This window comes from Trichoderma citrinoviride, assembly GCF_003025115.1.
Source record: "Trichoderma citrinoviride strain TUCIM 6016 unplaced genomic scaffold BBK36scaffold_6, whole genome shotgun sequence".
Taxonomy (NCBI): Eukaryota; Fungi; Ascomycota; class Sordariomycetes; order Hypocreales; family Hypocreaceae; genus Trichoderma; species Trichoderma citrinoviride.
This window is the reverse complement of record NW_020194714.1, coordinates 780,372-806,756: the sequence shown is the minus strand read 5'-3', so window position 1 is coordinate 806,756 and position 26,385 is coordinate 780,372. Positions and strand designations below refer to the sequence as shown.

At 54.3% G+C, this 26,385-nt stretch overlaps 8 protein-coding genes across 8 annotated transcripts; 4 read left to right on the top strand and 4 right to left on the bottom strand.

The window, feature by feature from the left end:
* Positions 1–139: 139 nt before the first annotated feature.
* On the bottom strand, positions 140–3,094 carry BBK36DRAFT_19504 (kinase-like protein; the record flags this gene model as incomplete). Its single annotated transcript, XM_024897878.1, has 5 exons — positions 140–2,463; positions 2,541–2,688; positions 2,749–2,866; positions 2,937–2,965; positions 3,047–3,094. 5 exons carry the CDS (start codon positions 3,092–3,094, stop codon positions 140–142), a joined length of 2,667 nt encoding a protein of 888 aa, XP_024750211.1.
* A 1,310-nt stretch (positions 3,095–4,404) lies between these two features.
* Positions 4,405–10,137, bottom strand: BBK36DRAFT_1135196 (hypothetical protein). Its single transcript, XM_024892553.1, is given in 17 exon segments — positions 4,405–4,436; positions 4,447–4,517; positions 4,557–4,646; positions 4,690–5,072; positions 5,106–5,380; positions 5,411–5,431; positions 5,468–5,750; positions 5,781–5,792; positions 5,823–6,008; positions 6,051–6,116; positions 6,153–6,278; positions 6,315–6,342; positions 6,373–6,416; positions 6,456–6,581; positions 6,612–6,614; positions 6,645–7,139; positions 7,173–10,137. 14 exon segments carry the CDS (start codon positions 9,945–9,947, stop codon positions 4,695–4,697), a joined length of 4,818 nt encoding a protein of 1,605 aa, XP_024750210.1. The 5' UTR covers positions 9,948–10,137; the 3' UTR covers positions 4,405–4,436; positions 4,447–4,517; positions 4,557–4,646; positions 4,690–4,694.
* A 500-nt stretch (positions 10,138–10,637) lies between these two features.
* BBK36DRAFT_1117887 (hypothetical protein) lies at positions 10,638–11,282 on the top strand (the record flags this gene model as incomplete). The annotated part of the gene is made up of 3 exons (XM_024890408.1): positions 10,638–10,814; positions 10,877–11,188; positions 11,253–11,282. The coding sequence occupies 3 exons, from the start codon at positions 10,638–10,640 to the stop codon at positions 11,280–11,282; spliced, it is 519 nt and encodes a 172-aa protein (XP_024750209.1).
* A 1,102-nt stretch (positions 11,283–12,384) lies between these two features.
* On the top strand, positions 12,385–14,439 carry BBK36DRAFT_1168406 (hypothetical protein; the record flags this gene model as incomplete). The annotated part of the gene is made up of 6 exons (XM_024895179.1): positions 12,385–12,481; positions 12,645–12,759; positions 12,854–12,909; positions 12,974–13,177; positions 13,234–13,818; positions 13,877–14,439. 6 exons carry the CDS (start codon positions 12,385–12,387, stop codon positions 14,437–14,439), a joined length of 1,620 nt encoding a protein of 539 aa, XP_024750208.1.
* Positions 14,440–14,858: 419 nt separating this feature from the next.
* On the bottom strand, positions 14,859–16,112 carry BBK36DRAFT_1118164 (hypothetical protein; the record flags this gene model as incomplete). Its single annotated transcript, XM_024890441.1, has 1 exon — positions 14,859–16,112. The coding sequence occupies one exon, from the start codon at positions 16,110–16,112 to the stop codon at positions 14,859–14,861; it is 1,254 nt and encodes a 417-aa protein (XP_024750207.1).
* A 972-nt stretch (positions 16,113–17,084) lies between these two features.
* BBK36DRAFT_1198765 (hydrophobin) lies at positions 17,085–17,514 on the bottom strand (the record flags this gene model as incomplete). Its single annotated transcript, XM_024897055.1, has 3 exons — positions 17,085–17,129; positions 17,201–17,286; positions 17,370–17,514. 3 exons carry the CDS (start codon positions 17,512–17,514, stop codon positions 17,088–17,090), a joined length of 273 nt encoding a protein of 90 aa, XP_024750206.1.
* Positions 17,515–21,885: 4,371 nt separating this feature from the next.
* On the top strand, positions 21,886–22,584 carry BBK36DRAFT_1198762 (hypothetical protein; the record flags this gene model as incomplete). Its single annotated transcript, XM_024897054.1, has 2 exons — positions 21,886–22,194; positions 22,282–22,584. Exons 1-2 carry the CDS (start codon positions 21,892–21,894, stop codon positions 22,582–22,584), a joined length of 606 nt encoding a protein of 201 aa, XP_024750205.1. The 5' UTR covers positions 21,886–21,891.
* A 1,602-nt stretch (positions 22,585–24,186) lies between these two features.
* Positions 24,187–25,623, top strand: BBK36DRAFT_1198760 (hypothetical protein; the record flags this gene model as incomplete). Its single annotated transcript, XM_024897053.1, has 3 exons — positions 24,187–24,557; positions 24,606–24,887; positions 24,966–25,623. 3 exons carry the CDS (start codon positions 24,190–24,192, stop codon positions 25,621–25,623), a joined length of 1,308 nt encoding a protein of 435 aa, XP_024750204.1.
* Between the last annotated feature and the right edge of the window lie 762 nt (positions 25,624–26,385).

Sequence of the window (26,385 nt, the reverse complement as noted above, 5' to 3'; positions counted from 1 at the left end):
GGTTGTCGTAGGGAGCACGCTGTCCCTGGGCTGTGTCTCTGTGTAATTCCATATTACGCTGTATTACGGTATCTGCCATCTTCGAGCAGACCCGCTCCGCTCCCAAGATTGTTGAATGGCATCATTCGTTTTCCTTCGTTTAAGCGAGGTTTATGTGGCTACTGATGGTGTTCTTGGGAGAAATCGCCGAAGGACTGTGAACTTCCGCAGTAGGGGTCGTCGCCTCGTCCTCGAGGATTTGCTCCTCAATAATCTCCCCTGGGCCGCCTACCACTGGGCCAAACGCATCCACCTCCTCAATCTCTTCTTCCTCATCGACGCCTCCCATGTGATCTTCGTCCTCCTCTTGAATGGTAATCTCTCCGGACCGACGTCCCAAGCCCGAGGCGCTGCCGCTGCGGGAATGAGAATGGGAACCACCGGCTGCGTTCCGCATCTGGCCGTGAGGGCCCCCGAAACTGAGACTCGGGCCCTTGAAGATATTCTTCTTCCGCTTCGCAAACATCACACCTGACGCAAACGGATTGGGAGAACCAGGAGCTTGTGGCTGGGCGGAAGGCATACCCTCATTATACGAGTTCACCGGAGGCATGCGAACGAGGCGAATATTCGAAGGAAAGGACTGGCCCGTGGGCGTCGCAGGGAGGACCTTGACCGAGTGATGAGGCGACTGTCCACGGCCTAGCGGTGTTTTGGTCGTGGACACGGAGCCCGTTGAGCTGGTGGAAGACGCCTTGGAGTGAGTGTGATGGTGGTGGTGCATTGACCGGACGGAAGATACGGAAGACGAGGTCGACTTTCTCCCTCGCAAGCCCGCGGATGAGCGGCGAACAGTCCCTCGAGGTGTCAATGGCGACGGTGACAGCGACTGGCGCTTATAAGCCTGCGAGGTAGAAATGTGAGGTCTCAGGGGATGCTGAGATGGCGTTCCCACCGGCCCGCTTACGCTTCCGCGGAGGGAGCCATAGCTGGACGACCCGTTGGCCCTGCCCAAGTGGCCGTTCGCAACGACGCCCTTGGGGAGGGGAGCCGTGGCGTTGGCCCCTAAGGGATTCGTGTGCGGGTATTTGCTGGTCTGCGGCCTAGGACTGACATCATTGCTGCTTTTGGTGCTGCCCTCTTTCTTGTGCAGATCGGGCACGCTCCGACTCGTGCGTCGCTCATGTCCACGCCGCCGTCTAGTCGTGTTTTCGATGAACCAATGAGTCCAGTTCTTCCAGTGAGCGATGATAGCTTGACTAGGTCTCTTCTTCGCCTTCTGTAGACTATTGTCGTCCTGCTGCTGCGAGCTCGGGGGCGCGCTGTGGGGGTCGCCCAGGCCCAGGGACTCGGTGGTGGTGACAAGGTGCAGGGTCGATCCTCGAGATCTGGCACTGCGCAGAATGCCTTCCTTGGGCGGTGGGATGGGCCGGTAGTTGCGCGTTGTCGAGACCGAGCGAATCGAGTGGCTGTCGATGGAACGATGGCGACCGTTTTCGTCGGGGGTCTGCGGACCATTCGAACGACTTCCCTCCGTAAAGTACGACATGTCATGTATGGCCAGGTCATAGTAGTGAGCGCTCCTACGATCCGGTCTCCCGCGGGTCCTGGGCATCGCGGGTTCTCCCAGTTTGATAAACTGCTTCGTTAGACCGCCGTCCTCGTCAACATCCTGCAGCATCCGCTCGAATCGACTCGATGCCACGGAGATTCGATGGAGGCTCTTGTCCGCCTCTCTTTCTTTCCTCTTCCTTTCTCTCCGACGCTGTTTTCGCTCCTCTTTCTCGAGCAGCAGCGTCCACCATCCAGCCAACGTATCGCACTTTTGCGCAGTGACACTCTCCATGAGCGCGTCAATGTCTACCCCAGCACTGCGCATGCGGTGTAGGCAATCCTTCTCCAGGTGAGTAGAAAAGGGGGGCAAGGCCTTGGTTTCGAGAATAGCCTGCTGTGCCGGCGCGTGTTCTGCAAGGAACGGGTGAGCTAGGATCTCCGGAAGTGTCGGTCGGAGGAGAGGACGCTTCGAAAGAAGAGACTTGATGAGAGGAATCGCCTCGACGGGAAAGTGGTCGGGATACTTTGCCTCCTCCGTCAGAATCTTGTTTCGCGTCACGTTGTCGTCGTCGTCGTCAAAGGGGAGCTCTCCGCAGAGCAGGGCGTACAGGATGATGCCCAAGCTCCAGACATCCACCTTTTCGCCCGCGTACTTTTCCCCCTTGAGCATCTCCGGCGCAGAGTAGCATATTGTTCCGCAGAATGTCTGCAAGTGGTTCGTTCGGCCCTCGTACTCTCTCGTAAAGCCAAAGTCGACAAGCTTGACGTTTTCATGGGTGTCGAAGAGGATGTTTTCGAGCTTCAGATCGCGATGGACGCAGGACTGCATGTGGACGTAGCTGACGGCGCCGACCAGCTGAGCAAAGATCTTTTGCACCTTGGCCACAGGGAGCGGGCCATGGTCGAGCAGGTAGTTGTATAGTTCGTCACCTGAAAGCCCACACGTGTCAATTCACTTGTCAAGAGATCAGGAGGGTCGAGGTTCGCGTCATTCATCGAAACCTTACCTGCACAGTACTCGAGCACCATCCACACCAAGTTCTCCGTCACAATAACCTCATACAATCTGGCAATATGGGGGTGGACGAATTGGCGGTGGTGGTGGATCTCGCGGGCAAGGTTCGAGTCGGTTCGATTCGCCGACTTCAAGACGACCTACCCGGATTCATTAGCACGAGTCGACCTCCTAGGCACGTGGACGACAGAAGCACTCACCTTGGAGCCATTCGTGAGTTTGTGTGTGGCCAGGTAGACCTTGCCGAAGGAGCCTTTGCCAATGAGGCGGCCGAGGGTATAGTTGCCAACGGACTTGAGGTCCTTGCTCGAGAACTCGCTGCAGAAAACCAACCCCGGTCAGCAACAAGCCGCAGCGCGACATCAGGAGAGCAGCACGGAACACTCACTCTAGAAGCTCCTGGTACGAGGTGGCAAGCTATAATCGACACCAAACTCGTATTAGCCCCCGTCTTTCCATCCTCTCATCCGCCGCGACCTCGAAACAGACAAAACCCACCTTGGCCTTTCGTCCCTGCGCCTCGGCCTTCCCCTTTGCCGTCTGCATGCCTCGTCGCCGTGCCGCGCCCGCAGCGCCCGCTCTCTGACAGCCGGCAACAGACAGGAAGCACAAGGCCTTTAGAATCCGGCTCCGGCGATCAAGCTCGGGATCAGGATCAGAGTCACGACCAGCCTCCGCGTCTACAGGGACCTTGGTCGTCGTGGCCGCCTCGCCCCCTATGCGTGTCCTCGCGGCGTCGGGCTCGGGGGTCAGGCTCCGGCTCAGCCTGCGGCGACGCTCAATGCATTCGACGGCGGCGGGCTGCTGCTCCTGCTTTCGACGTCGAGCTTGGAACGGCGGAATGGCGGCGGCGTCGTGGTTGTAGAAGGAACCCAGATGGGGCAAACGCGTTTTTCGTGTGGGAGAGATTTGGGGAAAGATGAATGCACGGCAATGACTTGTTTTTTTGCTCGTTTCTTTCCCCGCCGGGTACCTGCTGCTCTAACGTCTGAAGCGAGATTGTCTTTGCTGGAAGGGCGAGGATGGACTGGGAAATTTCGACATGGGGGGGGAGGATCCGTGACGGTGACTTTCTGGTTACAGGTTTAATGTTGGCAGCTCAGGTTCGAGGGGGGCCGCTGACATGGCTGATGATTTGGCACTGGGGAGGGACTGGATGTACTGCGACCTGTGGCCTGGATGACCTCTGGCCTCCACTGTAGCCGAGCCCGGGTGCTGTGAGCTCAACTGGAGCAGCCATCCAATGACAAAACCTGTGCAGGTCCGGAGCACAAGCGCAGCACAGCACAGCACAGCTCTCTGCTGATGGAGCGCTGCCACGCCAGGTATCGGTACCTACCTACCTCCCCCGTCAGGTACCCGGACCTGTACCTTGCAGTTCCGCCCCAGCTCTGCCATTCCATTCCTCCGCCATTCCAGTGCCCTCTCGTCTAAATCAGGAACAATTCAGGTACCGTCGTGCTCCTATCCTGCAGCTGAGCCTCTGAATAGTAGTCCCCAGCCATCGCCATTTCTTCGATGCGAGCTTCTACATACGAGTACTCAAATTCAAGCCAATAACGGCCCTTTGTGAGCAATGCTGCGTCTCCAAATCACGTACCGCTACTCCCGCTCATCCAAAGGCAAAAGCATGGCCTCCACTGACTCTATTGGCTTACGCACGCAACAAGTGGGCCCCAGATGCGCCGTGACATCTTCCGCAGCTGGCGTCCTCTGCGCGTGTCATCGTACGGCTCTAGCTTTTCTGGCACTGCAACATCAGGTCACCAGCCTCTGCGAAATATTCACTTTCAGCATCACATTATCAACGACTGCAGGCTTAGGCATATTAAGGTACTACTAGGTACCTTGAAGAAAGTATCAATCAGAATCATTGAGTTGCCTTGTCCCCGTGTGTTTCTGCATCGTGCCTCTAAAGCATCAATAGCATGCATAACCTTTTAAAATCCCCCCCAAACTCCTTCATCTCATCAAAAACCCGTTTTAGTAAGACAGAACTGAGTCTCTCCCTTCTCTCAAAACACCATAACCTACAAGCACAAAACGACCGGATACTATACACAGTGATGTGATTACATGAAATCGTACAGTGACAACTTGACAACACAGATGTTCGCTCGACAGAGAACCGGATCGCGTCTTCCCATCATCGTTTCCTCGTGTCTTTGCCCTTCTTCTTGCCCTTCTTCTTGTCCTTGGGCAGCTCCAGTTTCGTATGCTTCAGCTCCTCCGTCATAATCGAAAGCATGTAATCGTCAATGTTGCCCATTCTCCCGCCCCAGGCATTGTACTCCTCGATTGCGTCAACGCCGGGTTCGACGGGTCCATCCAGTATTCCGATGGCCCCGTCAAAGATGGACTTGCCTGCTGGCGTCCCTTGACGAGCCGTCGAAGTACCCGAGGCACCTCCGCCGGGCTTCTCCGTAAAGTCGGCATCGTCGGCGAGAATCTCCTTCTCTGCCACGCGTGCGGCGGCGACATCCTCCTTGTCCTCGGCCTGTTCAAAGACACGACCGACGCGGCGCTGATCGCTGTTGCTTTCCGACCCGCCGAGAACCAGGTCAAGAGCGGCATCTGCAGCAGCAACACCCTCGCTCATAAAGTCCACCTTTTCGCCAAGGACATCCCTGACAGAAGGCCGGTTGAACGAATCCGTGTTAAACTCTCCTTCCTGTATGACAACGTCGTCGAGCATCTGCTTTTGTGACGCTTTGCGGAGAATATTCGCTTCGATGGTGTGCTCGCTCACGAGGCGGTAGATGTGGACGTCTCGCGTCTGGCCGATACGATGGCATCGATCCTGACACTGTTTGTCCATGGCCGGATTCCAGTCTTGGTCGTAGAAGATGACAGTGTCGGCACCTGTCAAGTTGATGCCCAACCCTCCAGATCGAGTAGACAGGATGAAGCAGAGGATACGTGAGTCGTGGTTGAACCGATCCGTCAGAATTTGACGCTGCTCAATCTTAGTGGCGCCGTCAAGTCGGAGGTATTTGTGCCCATGGATATTGAGAAACTGCTCTAGGATGTCGAGAACCTTTGTCATCTGGGTAAAGATGAGCGCGCGGTGGCCGCCGGCTTGCAGCTTACGCAGCAGCTTGTCCAGCGCCTGGAGTTTGCCGCAGTCATATTGAAGCAGGCGTTTGTCGGGGAATTGGATGGTAAGGCGCATTCGCGCTTCGTGCCAGGGGTCTGCTGGGGGCTCCTTGGGCATGAAGGGCGCCCATCGCACCGGCTTCGATAGCTTCAGATCTTCATCTGTAAATGCTTCGACACCTTTTCGACCGAGAATCACCTGGTTCAGATCTCGAGTCACTACGGCGGGCGTGACGCATGAGAACTTTTCAATGGTGGTCTTGAGGCTGTCGGCTCTCTGTTCGAGGGACGGAGACAACGCCCGCAAGAAGGCCGAGTCATTATCGAACCACTCAAGAACCTTCTTAGGGACCTGAGGCCGGGGCTTGCGCAAACGGTCATGGGCGTTAATGTTGAGTAGATTGACAACGTTGCTCCCATATATCGGCCTTTGCTGACGGCGGAGGGCGTTGAGGTAAACACAGTGTTGCAGCTCTTCGAAACGGCCCCACCGGGCAGCACTCTCGACGTAGGCAATGTTGGACTCTACCGTGGACGGGTCCAGGGTTGTGTAGGCGTTTTGAGCTCGGCATTTCTGTGCCTCTCTGAGATCCATGAGGATGCGATGCGAGCTCAGTTGGGTGATACTGTCAGCCTTCATGGTGGATAGATGCTCATGCTGAGTCGGCACTAGGTTCAGAAAGCCCAGGTTGACAGTGCTCATGGGGCTTTCGAAATTCGAAGGCGACCGCTGCACGACCCTCACTGTGTCCTGATATTCTGCAGGTACAGACTTGCTCATGCGGAACGAGGTCATGATGGGTCGGTCGACGAACAAGTCGGGGTGGTTGCACACTTTGCGCAGCTGCATCAAACAGTTGATGATGGACAGATAATTGCCAGACGCCAGCGTATCTCTTGTATCGCTGCGTGCCAGGAACCCATCGTACAGCTCGCGCTGCCGCTTCGACAGTCGGCAGAACTCGACATGCTCGTATTTGGCCGGCATTTGCTTCTCCACGTCGGCTTTGAGACGCCTGAGGAGGTAAGGCCGCAGAACTTTGTGAAGTTTTGAAATGATTGCCTTTGCCTCGTCGTCCATCTGGTCCCTCCCGTTCTCCAGAATCTGGGACTCGGGCTTGCGGAACCAGTCGTGGAACTCTTGCAAATCTGCAAAGCCCCCGACTCCATTCTCTGCGGGCATGAGGAAGAAGAGCAGCGACCACAGCTCCGTGAGGTTGTTTTGAAGCGGAGTTCCTGTAAGCAGTAGACGTGAGTGCGTGTTAAACCCTAGCAGCGTCTGCCATCGCTGCGATTTGAAGTTCTTGATATTGTGCGCTTCGTCCAGAATCATGTAGTGCCACCTCCGTCGCCTAAACACCTGCTGGTCTTGGAGTACCAGCTGGTATGAGGTGACACAGACGTTCCATACGTCGTCGTTGTTCCATCCTTGTCGTTTTCTCTTGCGTTCCTCCTGGGATCCGTAGTAGGCGAGAATTTTGAAGCCGGGACACCACTTTTTGAATTCCATCTCCCAGTTCAGCATGACGCTGGTGGGCACGATGACAAGATGGGGACCCCAGACTTCGTGATGACAAGCAAGATGTGCCAACAGCGCGATGGTCTGGATCGTTTTGCCCAGCCCCATCTCATCTGCGAGGATGCCGTTCGTATTGTTTGCATAAAGGCCGGCCAGCCAGTCGAGGCCCTGCCTTTGGTACTCGCGCAGTGTTCCCCTGAGGAGAAACGGAACTTCTACCTTGTGGCCTGTGAGTTGCGGCGTGGAAACCCGGGTTACGGCGGTGGACGATTCAGCCCGCTCAATCTCCTGTGGCGGTGGTGCCTCGGTTTCAGATGGCTTCATTTCTAGTTTGGGCTCCGCCTCCGCGGTGGTCGGTGACGAGGTACCGGGAGCGGTCTCGGAGTGAACATTTGCTGCTTCTACTTGTGGATGAGCATCCTGCTCTGGGGCTTCCGTGGCTGCAGGCTCTTCCGATTTTGGTTCTCCACTCGCTGCTGGTTCTGGGACATCGACCATTGGAACGTCCTCGTCAACGTGCTTCAGATCTGTATGGGCTGGTTCGGAAGAGGCAGCGTATTTCTTGGCTTGTTCGTCATTAAGTTGCTTCGAGCTTTGCAGACCGTTCAACTTGGTCTCTGTCGCAGGTGTCAAGGGACCAGCGTTATCGCCAACTTCCTTTGCGTTGTCACCGTTGACAGAATCAGGATGGTGGACAAGCGACATCTCATCGTCATCGTCTTCTTCCATCCCGAGGTCAGGCTGCTTGGTCTCGGTCCCGGATGCATCAGCTTGGACACCCGCCTCTTCGTCTTCCGGGCTTTCAGGTTTGGCTTCGCCTTTCTTCATCGCTTTCAGTTCTGATTTTCCGAAAAAGAGTCCCAGTAGACCGCCGGCCTCCTCCTCAGATCCCGATTCATCCGTCGAGCCTTCGTCTCCGGACTCGTCACTCCCATCAAAGTCGCTTGAACCAAGGTCGTCGTCCATATCCACCGATTCATCGCTCGTCTCGGCCTCCGAATCGTCTGCGTTACCCGGGGTTCGGCTCGCTTTATCAGCCGTCGATTCTGCATCTTCGCGTTCGAGATTGGGTATGTTGGCGTATTTGGCCCGTAACTGCTCCTGCGTCAGGCCCTCGTCTGCCGCGTCTTTATGATCTTCATCCTCTTCATCTTCCGATGACGACATCATATCGCTATCATCATCCCCGTCTCCATCTCCACTTCCATCGGTCTCTGCTGAAGAGAGGCGGGACTCGTCTCCTTCTCCTTCATCCTCACTAGCGCTGTCGGTCAAATCGTCAAAGCCATCCTCATCGTAGAGAGATTCCGAATCTATGCCTCCAGCGCGCCGAGCTTGCAGTTTCTGCTCCGACAGACTGACTGCCTGATTAAGCGCAGCCTTGACTCTCTTTTGTTCTTCTGCCTCCCACTGTATCAATCGCCGCCTGTTGACTTCTGCACGAACATTCTCCCAAGTACCGTAGAGAGATCTGAGAACAACCCGATAGTATGCCAACCACGAGGCTCTTGCTTCTGCCTCTATCTCTTCAGCAGTTTTAGGTTGACGCCGCAGCCATTCTTCGCGACAGGCTTCGGCCAGCTTTTTGGCGGTTGATCGATGTCGCTGCTGTTCGGCCACCATGAGTTTTCGGAAATTGGCGGCGGCCTTTGTCATATGATCCTGTCGCGCCCATTGCCTTGGCGGTTCCTCCTCTCCTTCAGGTACGAACAGGGAGCACCGCTGCATGGACAGTAGCCCTCCCGGCTCCACCTCCTTCTCGATACGTAGTATTATGCGGGCGTCATGCTGCGCCGCTTCGTCTGTGTAAGGTGGTCCATCTTCAGACACCATGAGGCCACCATCTTCCACTGGGATGTCTCCAGCCCGATTCCAGAAATCGTCAAAGTCGGTTCCTATTCGCGGTCGTTTGCGTACCTGGTCCGGATGAACCAGCGGAATCACACCAAGCCGAGACCCAACCCTCAATTTGACTCGGGGAGACTTTCCGGAGCCTTCAGAAACGTTGTGTTTTGTGGCATTGCCCGCAGCTTCTTGTTCAATTGCATCGCTAAGCCGTGTTCTTCGCGTTCGTGTAGAGTGTCTGAGAGGCTGCGGCGGAGGAGAGGGAGTTCGTCGGCGGGTCAGTCGCGATGATGACCGAGGCTCGGGAGCAGCAGTGCCTCTCTTGGAAGCATGCCTCGAATTCGATTCTGATGGCGTGGTGCTGGCTGATGTCGTCTTGCTCGTGGGCTTCTGTTTGGGTGCGCTGACTGCTGCGGTCTTGCTGGACTTGCCATTCGTCAGCGGGCTGTCTTTGGTCGTGCTCCCATTCGAGCCATTCATCGAATGCCGAGTGTTGCGCTTCGGATTCGGATTCGGCGGCTCGACCGGGGTGGACAGCAGGTTGATTCGGCCGGATTTGCGCCGTCCGTTCTCCGTGAACGATGTAGGGCCGTCAGCCTCGATCTTCTTCCACGGTGGCGAGATGGGCTTCAGCTTGCGGACAGCAGGCGGCGGCGGCGTCGCATTCCGCGTCCTCAGCCTCTTTGCAGGCCGCTCGCTGTCGTCCACACGAGCAGCGTCCACGGCTTCCGCCGGCTGCGGCACGTAGCCGTTCGTCTGGGCCGGCGTCGCGTCCTGCTGGCCATGGCCGTTCGCTCGAGCCTCGCCGGCGGCTTCCCGACCCTCGGGCTCGGCATGCGGCGCGTCACTGGATGGAGCGTTCAGCGTTCCGTCGGCGGGCGAGGCTGCCAGAGGATTCGCGTCGGGAAGCACATGGTCTGGCGACGCGGTCTCGAGCATAATCGCAACGTGGAGCTAGGGGACGTCGCAGGCGAAAACTCTGTGAGGCTATCATTTGGCGGGGAGAAAATGGCATCTACGGATTCGTGGCGATTTACCGAACATTCGGACAGAGTTTGCACATGATCAGAGGCCTGGGCGGAGCGCTGCGGCGGATTTTGCGAGGAATTGCAGTCTGCTCAGCAAAAAGTTTGGAACAGGAAGAATCTCGACGGCGCCATGGCAACCTCAGGTAAGGTGGTGCAAAAAGAAGAGTGGAGGGCACTGGAGGGGCTGGAGTACCTGCGGGTACCTGGAGTCACCGAGCTGCAGCTGTGCTTCGATGCTGGAACCGCGCCGGATAGCCTGGGTTCGCGCTGGCGGGGCCGTCAGCTGTTGTACCCGCGAGTACCGGCGTTCTGCTAGGCGGCCCGTCTCAAAAGCCGTGTCGTAATTCCCTCCAGCTACAGAGAAATCCGGGCTTGATGCCTGAGGCAGCGGCGCTCGAGAACGATTGTCGTTACAACCTCAAACCGAACCAATCTGGAAGTCTGTTGAGGTCATCACGGAGAGCAATCCCGGAACACAGCAATTGGGCGCCGCAGCTACGGTCAATCCGCCCAAGGTGAGCGCTGAGTCCACGTTACAATCGCAAGAGAGTTGGTCTCGCGAATAGCGAACCGCCCGACTGACCGTCCTTCGTCTCTGCAGATGCTCCCGCAACGACTTGTGCGAGCTTCGGCTCTGCGCAACACCCTGGCCGCCAGCCGACGGCTCCCCACGATCCAGCGACGAGGCTTCTTGCCATCCCAATTCTCCGATAAGAAAGTTATCGAGGAGAAGTATCCCGACTTCCCGCGACTCAGCGAAGCGCAGGACCCCGAAATGGTTCGTGATGATCCAGTGTTGCTTGGAGAGGCGCTGCCGGAATTAACTCAGTTTTGCTGTAGAACGGAGGCTACATCAACCCGCCGAGAATCAAGCGACAGTTCCGCGACCCATATGCCACCTGGTGGGACCCCCAGGAGCGACGAAACTTTGGCGAGCCAGTCCACGAAGACAACGACGTGCTGGGCATCTTCTCCCCCTGGGAGTACACATGGACCACCACGGGGCCTGGTCTGATCATGGTTGGAACGTTTATTGCCACTTTCTTGGGAGTCTCGGGACTTGTCTATCTCAACTACCCTGACCGGGTTGCGTACCCTAGGGAGTTTGAGAACGGCCTGGAGCGAGAGTTGGGCGGCCCAGGCGCCGTAAGAGTAAGTGGCATCTTGCTTTAAGATGATATCCTCAATGTGAACCTTGCTGATACTGAGGTTGCAGGCACGAATGGCTGGTGATGAGGACCCATGAGGTTTTCTATTAGTCTGTACATAATCAAGAATAAAAGCTTTTTCCAAGTTGGGGCTTCTTCCTCGAAGCAAACATCAGCATGGCATGATCACTCAGGTGGTGAAGCAGGCAAATGAAGCTCTTCAGTGCGCTTAGCATAGATGTCACTGCTCTGAAACACGCCCTGCAGACCGATATATGCGATGGCGCGCGAGTCTGGATATATGGGCTGACTCGGCTCGTTTCACCCCCGGTTGCTTCAACCTATATCATTCAGGACTGAAAAGGGTTTCTGCGTATTGGATAGTTTGTCCTTCGTAGCTGTCCTCGACGTAAATGGGATGTGATGCGCCTCATTTGAGTACTTGGTCTGAAGTACCGTACGTTTAGGCTGATATCCGATGCGATGACCCAAATAGAAGACTCGTCAACCTGATTATGAGACAATTTCTTCATCTACGTCAAGTCAAGGTCATTCCTTGCAAGGAACACGATCGATCCGTCTCTCAGGAACCGGTCTTCTTCCCGCTGAGGTCATTGTGCATCTGCTCAACAGGTACGGCAACCCTTTGGCTACCTCCCCCATACCTTACCCTTCTCTCAGGGAGGCGATCTCCTTATCAGGGGACTCCCACGTGGCAGCAATACTCGTTTTGCAACTAATTCCTTCCTTGCTACAGTAGTTTCTTCGTTCTGACTGTCTTCCGGTTTCTGCTGGATTCTTCGGCAACCAGAACGATCGGTGTAGGAAGCAGCCAAGAAGCGAGCTTTCAGGAGAATAAGCGAGTCCATACTCTACCAAAACTCTCTCGCATGTGCAGCTGCCGAACCCCAGGCGACTCGCTCTTTGCCGAATCAGATCCAAGGCGGCCCTACAGATATACCGATAGCGTTGCCCTGGCACCTGATCAATACTCGCCTATATCTCGAGGCGTGATTGTGTTCAGCTCTGCAACTTGGATTCTCGCCTGCTCAGAGCCAACCTTGGAATAGCAGAGGGCGCACTTGGACTCCGCAGCACCGCTCTTTGACGCGTCATCTTTGCATTCGATTGGTTGTCCGTCTTCTCTTTTTCTATACCTCTTCTTGACCCTCTGGTTGCGTTCTCGAGCTCGTGCTCACGATGCGGTTCGACGACTGGGACGTTTTGCTCTTCCCTCGGGACTGCAAGGTCCCCGTGAAAGAGTTCAAAGTGGCCTGCCACGTTATCCACGATGCCGGTATGTGCCCTCTTCAGAGCTTTTCTGCGCTCAAGTTCATGGCCCATCGGTTCCCTATTGCGAGGCTAACGCGGCGAAGAAATCACCAGCCCTCACGGTTCTTTCGGGCTGCCCACGGTCTGCTGCTTCATACCAAGCCTGCCTGCTGGGACTCCCTTCCAAGTCTCGATCCATTCCTGGTCTTCGCCCACTCTCAGCCAGTTTACCAGATGCTATAGCAAGTATGGCGACGATGCCAACTTTGAGGCCCGCGTCTTCATTGACGGACAGTTGGTTGCGTAAGTGCTCAATCCTGGCTCTGCTGCTGCTGCTGTCTCACAGTGATCCGCCCCTTGAGTGCAGATTCTGCATGCTAACGAGATCTGCTTTTAGCTCTGCGCCTCTCGATCGAGAAAAAGACTGGCCGCACATCATCATTCACAGTTTCGGTAGGAAGAGCCACGCCTGTGGTAGACATGGCCTTGATACTCATATGCTGATGAACTGCCATAGGTGTCGCGAAGAACGGAGATCTCGAGCCTCTGAAGTTCCCAGGCTTTCGCCAGGAGCTTCTTCGACAGAATCACTGGCATCCCGCGGACAATTTTGGCCGCATCAAGATTGTGATTAGCGAAGGCTTTCCGCGCGATTCCCTCTCACTGCCCATGCAGCGGGTCAAGAACGTTGTAGCATTCTCCTTTCAACATGCGCCTCTTGGTACGCTGTCTCCGATTCAGTGCATAGCAATAACAGACATTGACATCCTCTGCTAGAAATTCTGGAGAACTCTTGCATCGCGTGGCCGAATCCCAGCATGTGGCGACGGATTCCAGCCCCTGCAGCGAGGGCGGTTCAAGCCTATCCGTCCGACGATATTGACTCACATGCCCATTCTCCGAGAAGAAAATACACTCGGATTAACGCAAACCCTGTCTCCTCTTTGACTGAGAGCCTCCGTGGCACAATGGACAATCGAAACACCCGGCAAAGTCAGGGCACGTCTGGCTACCAAAGCGGCAGCACTCGCGCTGCTTCTGGAAGCACCAGCACCGGCACTCTGGAGACAATCAATGACTCAAATGCCTATTTCGAGTGGCTGAACGGCATGGGCACCGGGGTGAATGATACACATCAGTTGTTTGAACACGATCTCTTTGCACCCGGTCAGAACGGAAGACGACTTCCCAGTGGTGGTGTGCCACCCTACATGTCTCTGGGTAACAGTATGGGACCGTATCTCGACCAAAGTCTCGGGTTGCAGAACTTCCGAAACGAAGATGGCCGTGACCAATTTGACTATATCAGGTCTGCCGCCGAAGTTTCGGATGTCGAAGCCGTCTGCGGCCAGGAGACGCAAGGTATGGATGAAGAGACAGCGCTTGTTCTTCACAATGGGCTCTAACTTTGGGGGCGTAGATCTTTTCGTGCCTCGGCTGTCCCAGGACAACATGTTCACGATGGATACACCCACTTCATTGGCTCACTCGCTGCTCAATCAACCGATGCCAGCCCACCTCCTGGGCGTCAGTGTTCAAACTGTTCAACCTGAAGTAAGGCCGCACCAAGCAGACGACCTTCATCAGGCACCAGATCCGTCTCCTTCAAGTGCATCTACGTCGTCCACCTCTCACAACAATCATGCCGGAGTCAGAAGGACTGTTCGCCGGCCATCTAAAGCGCACAATGTCAGCGGGCAACCAGGGTCAAGCAGCTCTGGTTATAGATCGTCTCTTCCAGACGCCAACCAGCATCTGGCCTCGGTCGAGGACTATGTTTCTGTTTTGGAGGGCCGTTTGATCGAAGACGCGGCTGCGAGTAATGCGGCACCGCCCTCTACCGACAAGGGAACAAAGAGAAGCCACGATTCTGCTTCTGGTCCCGGAAGCGCTGTGATGAGCGACGAGGACCAACGGCGACCAAGCCCCAGAGCTCACATTACAGCCTTGCTCGCGCAGAGCCCAACGTTCAATGGCCAATAATGGGAGCTTTTGCGGTCCAGGTTTGTATCCTTTCGCACTGCAGTGGATGAGCCCCTGAAAGTAATGAAAAGCATGTTTCCGTCAGGGCACATGCTTGCAAAGGTATACTGGTTTTAAAGCAGCCACCAATGTACGCTCACCGAATGTTTCATCTTGCTTTGTATGTCATGGACGCATACATACTTATGGGAACAATGAAGAGGAGACATTATCATCGCATGTTTACATGTTACACTAGCAAGAGATAGTAAGGGAAAAGCAAGATTCCAATCGCAAATTCTCATTAATCATCAAACCCGAAATACAGGCACCTCTAATAACAAACGCTCTATTCTACTTTGAACGGGTCCCAATACAACACCTCCTATCCTACTTCTTCTCCAGAATCAACATATCCAAAAGGAACGCCTCCTCCCCTTCTACTTCTTCTCCGGAATCAGAAACCCATCGTCGTCAAGGAATCGAATCGGCCCATCTTCGTCAAACCGGGCCAACTGCTGCCTCCAAGAGGGAACCTGGTAATCCAATCCGAGAACCTTCAATTGTCGCTCCCAAAGGGGGGTATCATTCGTCTCCGACTCCCTGAGCACGTCCGTCGTCACTTGGCGATAAGCCGCCGAGTCGCGCGTGGCAATCTCGACAATCCGACAACAAAGATCTTTCCAACACACGAATGAGTCAATATCGAAACTCGCGGCCGGGTACCTGAACTCGATCGTGGATGGCGTGCCTTCGAGGTTGTCGGACACACCATGAACAGGTTCCGAGGCCGAATCGCCGTTCCTCTCGCGGGTACACAGGACCAGGCTGGCCTTTTGACCTCTGTCCGTTTCCAGTCCCATCGAGAGCTTCCAGATACTGTCTGTTAGCCAGAGCTCATTCAGGGCAAGGTGCAGTCGATTGGGTTCGTTGCTGTTCCACTCAGCTGGCTTCTCCTTGGACAAGTCCGGCAGGTGCTGGCGCATCTCGGGACTTGTGTTGGCGTCTGTGAGTTGATCGTCGCACATGCGGTCTGCCAAAGTGTTGAACTTGGACCTTGTAGAGATGGGAATGAACCAGCGCCGCTCTTCGGAACGCTCTTCGGAGACTAACTTCTTGAGCAGGGACATTTCGAGGAGCATGACCAGGGTGGCGGCCTTCTTGGCGATGTTGAGGGTCATGCCGCTCTTGACACCAACATGGAAGTGGAGGCCGCATTCCGTGTGCGCCGAGATGGTGAGGCCCGAGTTTCGAACGGCGCTGAGGATCTGCTTCGTCTGGGGAAGGCCGGCGCGGAGTTCAGCGTGGGACAGAATGGGGGAGGTGATTTCGAAGCCGTGGGCCAGTCTGTCGCCGTTGTCGTCCGTGGGCACTCTGAGCCATTCTCTCTCGACGAAGTAGTACAGGTCTTCGATAGGGCCATTGGGTCTACGGATGGGAGTGGCCGGGTTGAAGACGCGGACGTGAGGGAGGCGGTGCTCGGCGGGGGCGTCCTCGCAGATGATGCAGGAGACGGACGGGCGATGGATGCAGTGGGCGGCGATGGGCAGGTTGGGGCACTGTTCTGCGATGGTTAGCGCGAGGTCACGGAGTTTGTGGGCTTCGAGGGCGATGCCGGATTGTTCGCCTGGTTGGAGGTGGACGATGAGTTCGAGTTCCCAGCCGAGGGTGATTTCATGGCTGGAGGTGGACATTGTGGTGAATAAGGGGAAGGGGGAGAGGGTGTAAGTGGTGCTTGGGAATGTGTGAGTATTGTCGGAGATGGTGGTTGGAATTAGGGATTGGAGGGTGACATGCCATGATGGGATAGATATAATTGAAGCCTTGTTGCGTGTTGCAGTCATTTTTGGTATGTTGTGCGAGGTTGGTATGTTGTACGAGGTAATGTTGGTTTCTGGGCGAGTTCGCGATAGTTTGAACGTGGTGTTGAGTTGTGGGAGTTCAATGGAGTAGGGAAACATGCCGATTACGTTCATACATCAAGTACAAAAAGTCACCCTTTGAACGGTGTACTACTCTACTGGTAATACAGAGGCAAGGGCTTTTTGGCTTTGACTTGGATATGAATACTCCTACACAGAGAATGGGATCAAACTTGACTTTGACATCTGGGAACTGGACTACTACGCACAGTCAGGCAAGTGGAACGTATTAGACACCTGAGCGTATCAGAGAATTGAACGCACCTGACAGTTGGTATCAAACAATTCAAAGTATCAAACAATTGACGGTATCAAACATTTGAAAGCATCAAACATCTGAAGGCATCAAACATTTGGAAAGCATCAAACATTTGAAATCATCAAACATTCGAAAACATCAGACAGTCGCACTCCATCAGACTGTTGAATCAATAAACAGTTGAAGGGCGTGATAATGGTTGAACGCATTGGACAATTTGAACGTGTCAAAGTCGAGCCGGGGTTTTTAGAATCAGTTGAGCAGGAACCACATGTTGCAGATTGACAAAGAATAGTCAGATCAGATCGTGAATGTCATTAACTGTCTGAAAATTGCAATGTAACTCTCTCAGTAGATCTCCTACTACCCGAAGGTACGTGTACATGTCCAATCTTTAGCTTCCAGCAGTCCATATTCCCAGCTTCCAATACGCCATAGATTCCCCAAGCGGGTTCTGGTACAATTCCATCTCTGGTTACAGTCTAATTCTAGATCCCAACAGGCGTCTCACAGAGCAAATCTTGGCCGGCCTGTTCAAAAGCAGTGAGCGTCAGATCAGATCAAAAGGGTATGTCAGGGCACATCCGCAGGGGTTACTCACAACAGGAATGGCACAGCAGCGAGCACGCTGTCCTCCAGCAGCACACACGGTCTGAAAAGTCTGGGCATCGGGCACAGGGCTCGAAGCTACAACCCCAAAGTCAGTATTCTTTAACGCTCCAAGAAGAGGTTCATTGCTTCACTGGAACTTCCACAGGAAATTCACATACGATTCTGGCAGTCCAGGTCTGCGACGCCGAGCACGTCGGTCGAACAGCACTGTGGGGTGGACTCGAGGCCGCTGCAGAGGGGGCTTCTGGGTTGAGGGGCGGCGAGGACGCCGGCGATGAAGAGGGCGATGGCGAAGGACTTCATTCTGAACGGGGGTGAGTTTGAGTTGGGTGGCTGGCGATTGTGAAAGCGAATGTGTTCAGCGGAATTTGGTCTCTTGGGAGTGTTGGTTTTGTGAGTCTGCTTTGTGATGTTGAGACAACTTTTGAGGTTAGACAAGGAGATATTTATATCCAAGTCATCTCTATGACACGGCTCTTTCTATCTGCAAGCAAGCAGGCTTTACCTCCGGAAGTACTGGGTTTCCCAATTGGCTACCATCAGTTTCATCTAGATACTCAACTGTTGTCGTCAATCGTCAGCAAAGCTCTTCGCATGAAGTTGTATCATCATATCTCAATCATCCAGCAGGGATGCATGCAGAGAGTTTTTAGGTGAGGACAGGGAGTGTACCGATCTGGTTGGTAGAAACGAGCGACGATCTCAACAGCGGTAGCTTTCATGCTGTGTTGGCAAACCAATTGCTGTCTTCAATTCGATGCCCCAATTCGATCATCTCCAGGAAGGATTTATTTATAGACAAAGTTCAATTGGGTTTCGTTTACTTGCCACTTTTGAGTTCAAGTTTCCGACAAGCCGCCATGAGACAATGCATGTTCAATGCCTCAATGAGTTGGAGTCTCTACATACCCTCCTGCCATCAACATCAGAGCCTGTAGCATTTAGGAGTCTAAGTAATACAGATTTAGGTTTAGCTCTTCAGGCGTCTTGATTGATGTCTTCTCTCCAGAATTGGACTCACAAGACGGTCGTCATTTGGGCCGGGATCTTCGTGGCGAATTGTGCTGGGCATGCCGACGGCCCGACGACAGGGGGCGCAAGAGGTCAAAAACAGGGAACTTGTTCTTTTCGAAACCGTCCAGAAAATAACCCAATCAATTCCATCTCGGCGGCATTCGCATGTTGATCGCGTCGTTGCAACTGGACACTGCCTTTGGTGTTGGAAGCGGTAATACATACTCCATAGTGTTATAGCGTGTTCAACAACTGGAAACTCGTCTTCTGCAATCAACTTGTGTCCCAATTGTATCTCATTCAATCTCCCAACAGGAAAGACCCGATCTCTGTTCTCCCGGTATTTTGAAGCAGGACGTACAAGCAAGACAGCCTCGACATAATGCTCCAACATCCCATCAGTGAAACATGGCGCTTCCCGGTGCTGCCGGTTTAGAACAGCCGCTCACCTCTCTCTCTCTCTCCGTGTTGCACTAGAACGTGGAATCCTTGCACATGCAGGTACGCTTTACCTCGATGCGAGGAGTGACCTGGCTGATCTTGTGGCTCAGCACTGCGCACTCGCCTCTCAAGCATCATCATGGGACGGCTGTGGCTGTCTCGATGCCCACCTCTTCTCGTCAGAATTGTAGCCCGATTGCCCGAATAAGTGATTTGAAACAGACTATTGTACCACCGACGTCAATGTGCATACTCCGTAGAGGGAAGGCCTTTTCTTTTGACTTGCAAAGAAAACGAGAAACAGCGTTGAAAGCACTCTGTACGAAGTGTATCCAAAAAAGCTCGTATCCGCCGGCTCATCGGCTTGTTGCAGGGTAGATCCGTCAGGCACGATGACATCTGTACAGGCCAATTATTTGGCATCCATGCAAGCTTCTAGCCTTCTTTCCACGGCTTCCTTCCTCCTGGGCCAATGAGGTAGAAATGCAGCATATTCCTCTGCAATTCTCCTCCGGGAATGTGGCTTGTTCTCTTGGAGGCGACCTTGTGTGGCGCGATATACTGTACATATTCGCAGATTTCAGGATTGCTGGACAGGGGTAAAGGAAGTGATTGGATGAGCTGAGAGACTTGGCAAAAGTACGCATGAATTGATCTTCGCCAAAGACGTAATCCTGATATACTACCCCAGACAGCATCTCGTATGTTGTCGCGTCTCTTCCGACGCAGAAAACGGTCATTTGATGACTGTTGAATGAGCTGTCACCTCACCGCACCTTAATCGTCCCGCCTCAAGCTTTCCCCAGATCGTTGGAGCTGGAAGAACTCATTTTATCCGTGGAGCTCCGTGGTCAAGCATGAAGCTACTTGTATGCCGATCGGCCATTTGCCACCGAGCTTCCAGATCATCGCCCAGGGGCAAGTCAGGGTACGAAGATGTTTCTATATATATCCCAACTTGACCAAGGTGAGTGCCGTGAAAAAGCAGGTTACACAGCGAAGATGGCGTCGTAGACGTTGAGTGTCTGTTAGTCTATATCTTGCCGTGTTTCCTTCTCTGGCAACAACGTTGCATATGGGGATAAAGATGAGACGACATGGATAGCCTCTGGCCAGTTTGACTGATTGACATACTCTGTCAACGTTAAGTCTACCTTGTTGGAAACAAGGGGGCGAAAGGACAAACAGGAAGAAAGAAACAGAGGAAAACACCGAGAACACAATCCAGCGTGCAAAAACTCCTGTCAAGCAGCTGTGAGCTGATTTTTCCATCGCCCTCTGTCGGACTCTTACTCCCTGATGAATCCAGGCAATGCCTCCTTTTACAACAACGGCTTCCGTCGAGCCTTGAGGGTGTCCGTGAGTCATTGCATCGGAATGATCTCTTCAGCTGGATCTCAAAGACGCTGTCGTTGTGCCTTGGTCAGCCACATCGCGTTGCCCTAGCCCGCAGAACATCCACTACCCCTTTCTCTTTGCGGTCGTCAATAACCGTTTACCTACTCGGCACCAACAGGCCAAGGACAGCCTACACCGTCAGGTAAGCAAACTATCCAGTATCTACCATTTCTGTCATACCACGGGATCGATGTTAGTCCAGACATTCTCGTAGTCCGAGATCTCCAAGCCATATCCATACCTAGTGACTACCTTGGTCTCGGCAGCGTTTCATCCGGAGGATTTGGAATTCTACTCCAGCCCACCTCGGCACTCTACATCCCACAGCCCTGGCTTGCTTCCGTAACTGCGTGCTAGTATCACAAAAGACGGATATGAGTAATCGTTCAGGTCACATGCTGTTCTCCGCATGAAATAGACTACTTGCCAACTTTGCCACATTTGTGTCGACGCCGAGATGTTCGTCCTCTTTCATGGCGGTAGCGTTGTTGTGCCTGAATACATAGCCACCTTTCAGCCGAACTTGGACGACACCAGGACTAGAAACTCGAGACAAACTCGTTTACAACGGCGACGAGCTTGTTGCAGATTGAGTTTTGCTTTTGGGTGATTGCGGCCGTGCGGTTCATGGTTCGGCAATCTTGGTTGTAATAGATCTGTTCCACCCTTTTGCCTCTGTCGCCACGCTGAAGACATGGGCTTTGGTGTCGATTGAAACTGCACGAAATGCAATAATTTTTTAATCAAATGCCGAAATCGAAAACGACCAACAAGACATTATGAAATACTACGATGAATTGTTATTCAAGCTTCAGCCCATCACTGGTGGAATCCTCAGAAAGCAGGTCATTTCTCCCACATGCAAAATCGCGTCTAAGCCAGCGTGAGAAGGTCCCTCCAGCCTATTGGCTCTCAACGCCAGCGAATTACCCGATTCGGGTGTCAATAAGCCGGGGCCCTTCAATAGCCACAATTGATGATTTGCGCAGCCTCACACAACAAACACGGAACAGCAAGCTTGTCGCCTCAGCTTTGTTACCGCCTCTAAGCACCTGCCTGCGCGGCTGCTCTTGTCTGTTAGAATGTGTAGAATTCCAGTGCGTTATTCGTTTGTTCGGGCTTTTTTTCGTCTCAAGTCATCGATCGCTGTTGGTTTACTTTGAACTTCAGACTACTATCGGCATCATCTGCCCAATCTGCGTATAGAGTTGCTGCGCTGGTCTCTCGCATATGAAGAATTCCGTAGGATCGGATCGAACCGACCTTTGACAATTCTCAAACGCAAGCGTAACCAGTAAAATCAAGAACGGTAGCCATGTATCTCCTCGATTCAGCCGCACTCTCTGCAGAAAAAACACCAAACATGTCCATCAGACCCTCGCCAAGAGCCCCGGCTCGATCCAGACAACAACGCCCCCCCTTTCCACCAACACCTCCCTTCAACGTCCAGCTGAATAGCACTCAACTCAACGGCCAGTCCGTGTGTGTTATGTAGCGTAAGAGAATTAGTCAACCTGGCAAATGCAGAGGCCGTTATCCAATGTGACAACGACCGCGGTCTGCAAAAGGGCTTATTGACCAACACCCGTCAATAACACTGCTCAATAGCAGACGAAGTGGACTTTGGGCTCACTTTGCCCGCAAAGCTCTATTGATCCGAGCTTCCATCGCGAAGATGGGGATGGAGGCAAACTTCTTTCTAGAGACAAGAAGCCGACTGAACATATATTCCTCCCTCGTTCGCATCTCGTTCATCCATCTCGTCCCTCATCTCCATCGCCTTCATCCCCTTGTCTCCAAAACCACACACAACCACAAGTCTTCACCATGAAGTTCCTCGCCGCCGTCACCCTGTTCGCCTCCGCGGCCATGGCCGCCCCCAACCCGGAGCCCTGGTGCTACCGAATCGGCGAGCCCTGCTGGAAGCTCAAGCGCACGGCCGAGGCCTTCAACCTCGCCGTCCGCTCCCACGACCTGACCACGCGCGCCACGGGCGAGGCCATCCCCGACGAGGTCGCCCTGTCCGCCATCCAGGGCCTCGACCAGCTCAAGGCTCTGATCCTGGTCTCGACCGAGGACCCCAGCGCCCTCGTCAACGGCACCGAGCCCGAGTCCAAGCGCGACGTCGAGGTCGAGGAGGACAAGCGGTGGTGCTACCGCATCGGTGAGCCCTGCTGGAAGGCCAAGCGCGAGGCCGAGGCCGAGGCCGCCGCCGAGGAGGAGAAGCGCTGGTGCTACCGCATCGGCGAGCCCTGCTGGAAGGCCAAGCGCACCGACGAGATCGCGGAGGAGAAGCGCTGGTGCTTCATCCTCGGAAGACAGTGCTGGAAGACCAAGCGCGTCGCCGAGGCCGTCCTGGGCGCCACCATTGAGGGCGACGAGAAGCGCAGCGTCGAGGCCGAGGGCAACGCCGACGAGAAGCGATGGTGCTACCGCATTGGCCAGCCTTGCTGGAAGGCCAAGCGCGACCTCGAGACCATCCAGGATGTCGCTCGCAGCGTCATCGAGTCCATGCAGTAAATGGTTGGGTTTTCCTGTGTAAGTTCCCATACTCCTCGAGATGCTTTGACATGAAGCGGTTGCTGATGATCTTCTTTCAGAAATTCAACACAGCCAGTGAGGCATCACATTGCTCATGCATGCTTTTTCTTCACTTCTCTCTTCGGTGTCCGCAACGACGCCACGTACATATAAAGAAAGGCGGGATTCGGTCCTCTGCAAAGAATTTTAGAATTCCGTTATTATTGGGTACACACCTATCGCCTGGGTCCGTGGTTGACTAGGCCGGCATGAGATTACACGATGGAAATGGATTTGATGTATTATATGAGTGAGATTTCAAAGACGAAAACGAATAGTGGTATAGTTCTTTGAGAGCATGGGCCGCTTGGTGAATCATGTTGTAGATTGAACCGTGACATGTGTGCGATGGAACGTGAAGTTGCTGGATCTGGCTGTGCGACTGTCTCTTGAAGACTTTTCAGCGTCAAATACAGATTGGTCATTTGAAAAGTTGACCAACGATATGTACGACAAGCTTTCGTCTCTTGGACACGTCGCTTGCAGAGAGCATACATAGCGTCAAGGCTCAGCCAAAAGGACACAACAAGCATCCTGCGAGTTGGCTTCAATCGACAGAAACCTCCCCGTCACTCTACGCAAAGCATCAGCTTCGATTTATAGCATTCAAACTCAAGGAAATAGATCCTCAACCATCACCAGATGACACACAATGGCATGTACGTTCAATCATTGCGGTCCTCTCCATTTTTGTAGAGGGAGCACCGCACCCAAGATTGCTCGCTTTCTTCTCCGTTTCGTTCCTCAGGTCCCCGGCAGTCGTGAGCTCGCGCCTCGTGCCAGGTTACTTTTTACAGTGGTTTTGAGAAACCCGAACGTGATTTTTGCGTTGTTCATGAAGAAGAAAAAAAGAAGAAAAGAGGAAACAGAAAATTGAAGTTGAAAATTTTCTAAAATAGGTAGCGGGTCGTCGAGAGTGGGGCGGGTTGGACGCCTGGGATTTGAGGCGGGAATTTAGTGGTTTTGACGCACGGGCGGATATTGTATGGAGAGGCTGAGGTGACCAGGAGGTTGTTCGCGGTTGGTGCCCAATTTTGCGGGAGTTTATCGTGAAGCCGACACATTTGTCAGTAGTATCAGCAACTCAAAGCACCGAGTTACACGAGACTAGCTAACTACAAGGAGAATGTGCCAAAGGAAACGACGACAACTCCTCCAATAGTCCCAGCGAAATAGCCGCATTAAAATCGCACACAACCCCCTGCCCTCCAGCTGAACCGCCCAAGAGAGCGAGCGACTGGCCAAAACATGTGACGACTAATCACACGCGAATCGCATGAACTGGAACTGCGCATGATGCAGGGGAGCCTAATGCCTGTTTTTACTCATGGCATGCTCGTGGCGTTGCGTCCGGACGAACCTGAACAAGGCTCTCGGATGGCCTTGACTTGTCCTTTTTTTCTCCGATAGATCAGAAGGCTGCGGGTTTGTTGGTTCTGTTTTGCTTGTGGTTATCGTCGCTCTCTTTGTTCGCACGAGGCTGCAACTACTATCTACTCCTTACATGTAAATCATCCAGCAGAGAGAAAGACGTTTCCATTGACGATGCCAAACGCCCTCGTCAGCTGGTTCAGGCGCCGACGCGTCGCAAGGAGCAATAGGAAACGAGCGTCGTCGGGATCATCGTTGACGCTGCCGCCGCTGCTCATCATAGACGATCCCCCGATCCCGCCTCACCCACGGCTGCCCTCCCAGCGCAGAGGCCGCCTCACGCCCACCCCTTCCCACGAGAGCCTCGTCGCGGCCACCAATGCCGCCACCGCAGACAGCCCCTTCTTCACCAGGCTGCCGCTGGAGATCCGGCGCAAGATCCTGGTCGAGGCCTTTGGCGCGCAGACGGTCCACATGGACCTCATCTACGACCATCCGGCGCAGCAGCAGCAGCAGCAGCCGCTCCAGGGCGTACTCCGGCCGTCCGAGTCCGAGTCCGGGCCCGGCGGGAGGCGGCGAGGAGACGCGAGACGGGCGCACGGCAACCTCAGCGTCAGGCTCAGCACGGGCGTGTGCGACGCCAGGAACCTCCGGCTGGACGACTCGCGGCCCAAGGAATGGGCGTGGCGGAGCTCCGTCTGCCACCGGAATCCGCCGGGCCGGTGCCGTCCCGGCGAGGAGGTCCAGCCGGCCGAGGACTACTGCCGGTTCGGCCAGTCGCCGTGGCACTACACGTGTCGCCACTGGCCGGGCGAGTTCCCGACAAAGTGCCTCGTTGGCGCCATGGGGTGGCTCTGCAGCTGTCGCCAAGCGTGAGTTTTTCATCTCTCATCTCTCACATATCACTTACACGTTGTGTCAGCCTTGCTCAACGTACATACCATATCTAGATATATCGAGGGCATTGACGTCTTGTACGCCACGAACACGTTCCACACAGCCAGCAAGGAAATGATCCTCAGCCTCTCGTCCATCCTCCTCCCGCAGCGCCTCGCCAGCATCACGTCGGTGGAGCTCCTGTGGGACTTTGCGCCCTTCCCCAGCATCCACCCGGAGGTCGTTAAGCCGCCGCTGTCGGACATGGCTAGCTTCCGCCTCTTCCTCGACGCCGTCCCGGCCACCTTCCCCGCCGCCCGGAAGCTGCACATCTCGCTGCAGGGGCGGCTGTACCCGACCCGGACGGTCAACGGGCTCACCCGCTGGGACAGCAGCGTCGACCGCACCGACGAGATCCTGCGGCCCGTGGACGACCTGGTGTCGAGGCTGGGGCCGCACGTGACGGACTTTTCGCTGGGCATCCCGAGCTCTTTGTATCAGGACCAGAGAGACAGGGCCTTGAAGAACGGCGACCCCGTGGAGCAGGCTCACAAGGGTCGACATGAGCGGCACTGGCGGCCGCTGGAGGGCGACGGCGAGAGGAGGACGGGGTACTGGGTCTGGTTGGGCAAGAAGGACTTTACGATTCCGTATACCTGTTCGATAGGAGAGGGTGCGCATGATGTTATCGGGGAAGAGAACTGGGTGCTCTACAGAGTCTCGCCTTACTGACGACTTGTTTTTTATCTTTCTTTTTTGTTGGGAGTAAGAGCTGGGTTATACCATTTCATTTACACGCGTAGCTGTTGTTTATGGTCTTTGCAGATATATTGATTCCCTTTGGTTGGAGCTACCCTACGGCTGACCTCCGATGCTTCAACTTGCAGTATTAAGTCATGACTTTGTATACCAAGTTTGTCTCTGTCTCTGTCTCTTCACACAGGAACCTTTGAACGAAATAGCGTACATATATGCAATGAGCAATCCATGACCGTGAGGCGTTACTGGCATGGCATGTTGCTGGTCTGATGATGGGGGTGGCTATGCTAAGGGTTACCCCGCCATTGCGCTCAGCACCCTCTTAAAGAACATCAAAGCTCATTTACTCAACCCATAAGCTTCGTATTCCGACTTCATCTACTTCGTCCATCATATTAGTTTATACCTCGAAATCTAAAGTCCGCCGAAGCTATAGTCTCAGCCCGGTGAATCAATCGATGTGCTGAGCTGCATTCAGGACTCTAACTCATCGTCACACGATACATAGCACACATCTGAGCCCGACTCACTCTCGCCCGCCTTCCTCGCATCTCGGACTCATATAAAGAAGATTCATAATGGCCGACCACATCACATCGCGCCTCGCAGGCCTCAACCCCTTCAAGCCCGCCGTCGACGACGACGACGACGACAAGGGCGACCTCATCGCCCCCGAGCCCGGCCACCTCTTGCGCAAGTCGGACCACGGCAAGGCCCAGCTCCGCGTCAGCCACG

Coding starts and splice junctions, on each gene's coding strand:
- BBK36DRAFT_1135196 (XM_024892553.1), bottom strand. CDS start 9,947: ATGCTCGAGACCGCGTCGCCAGACCATGTGCTTCCCGACGCGAATCCT. Junction 7,140..7,172: donor TTGTCATCGTGCCCACCAGC/GTCATGCTGAAC, acceptor GAATTCAAAAAG/TGGTGTCCCGGCTTCAAAAT. Junction 6,279..6,314: donor ACCTGGGCTTTCTGAACCTA/GTGCCGACTCAG, acceptor TCCACCATGAAG/GCTGACAGTATCACCCAACT.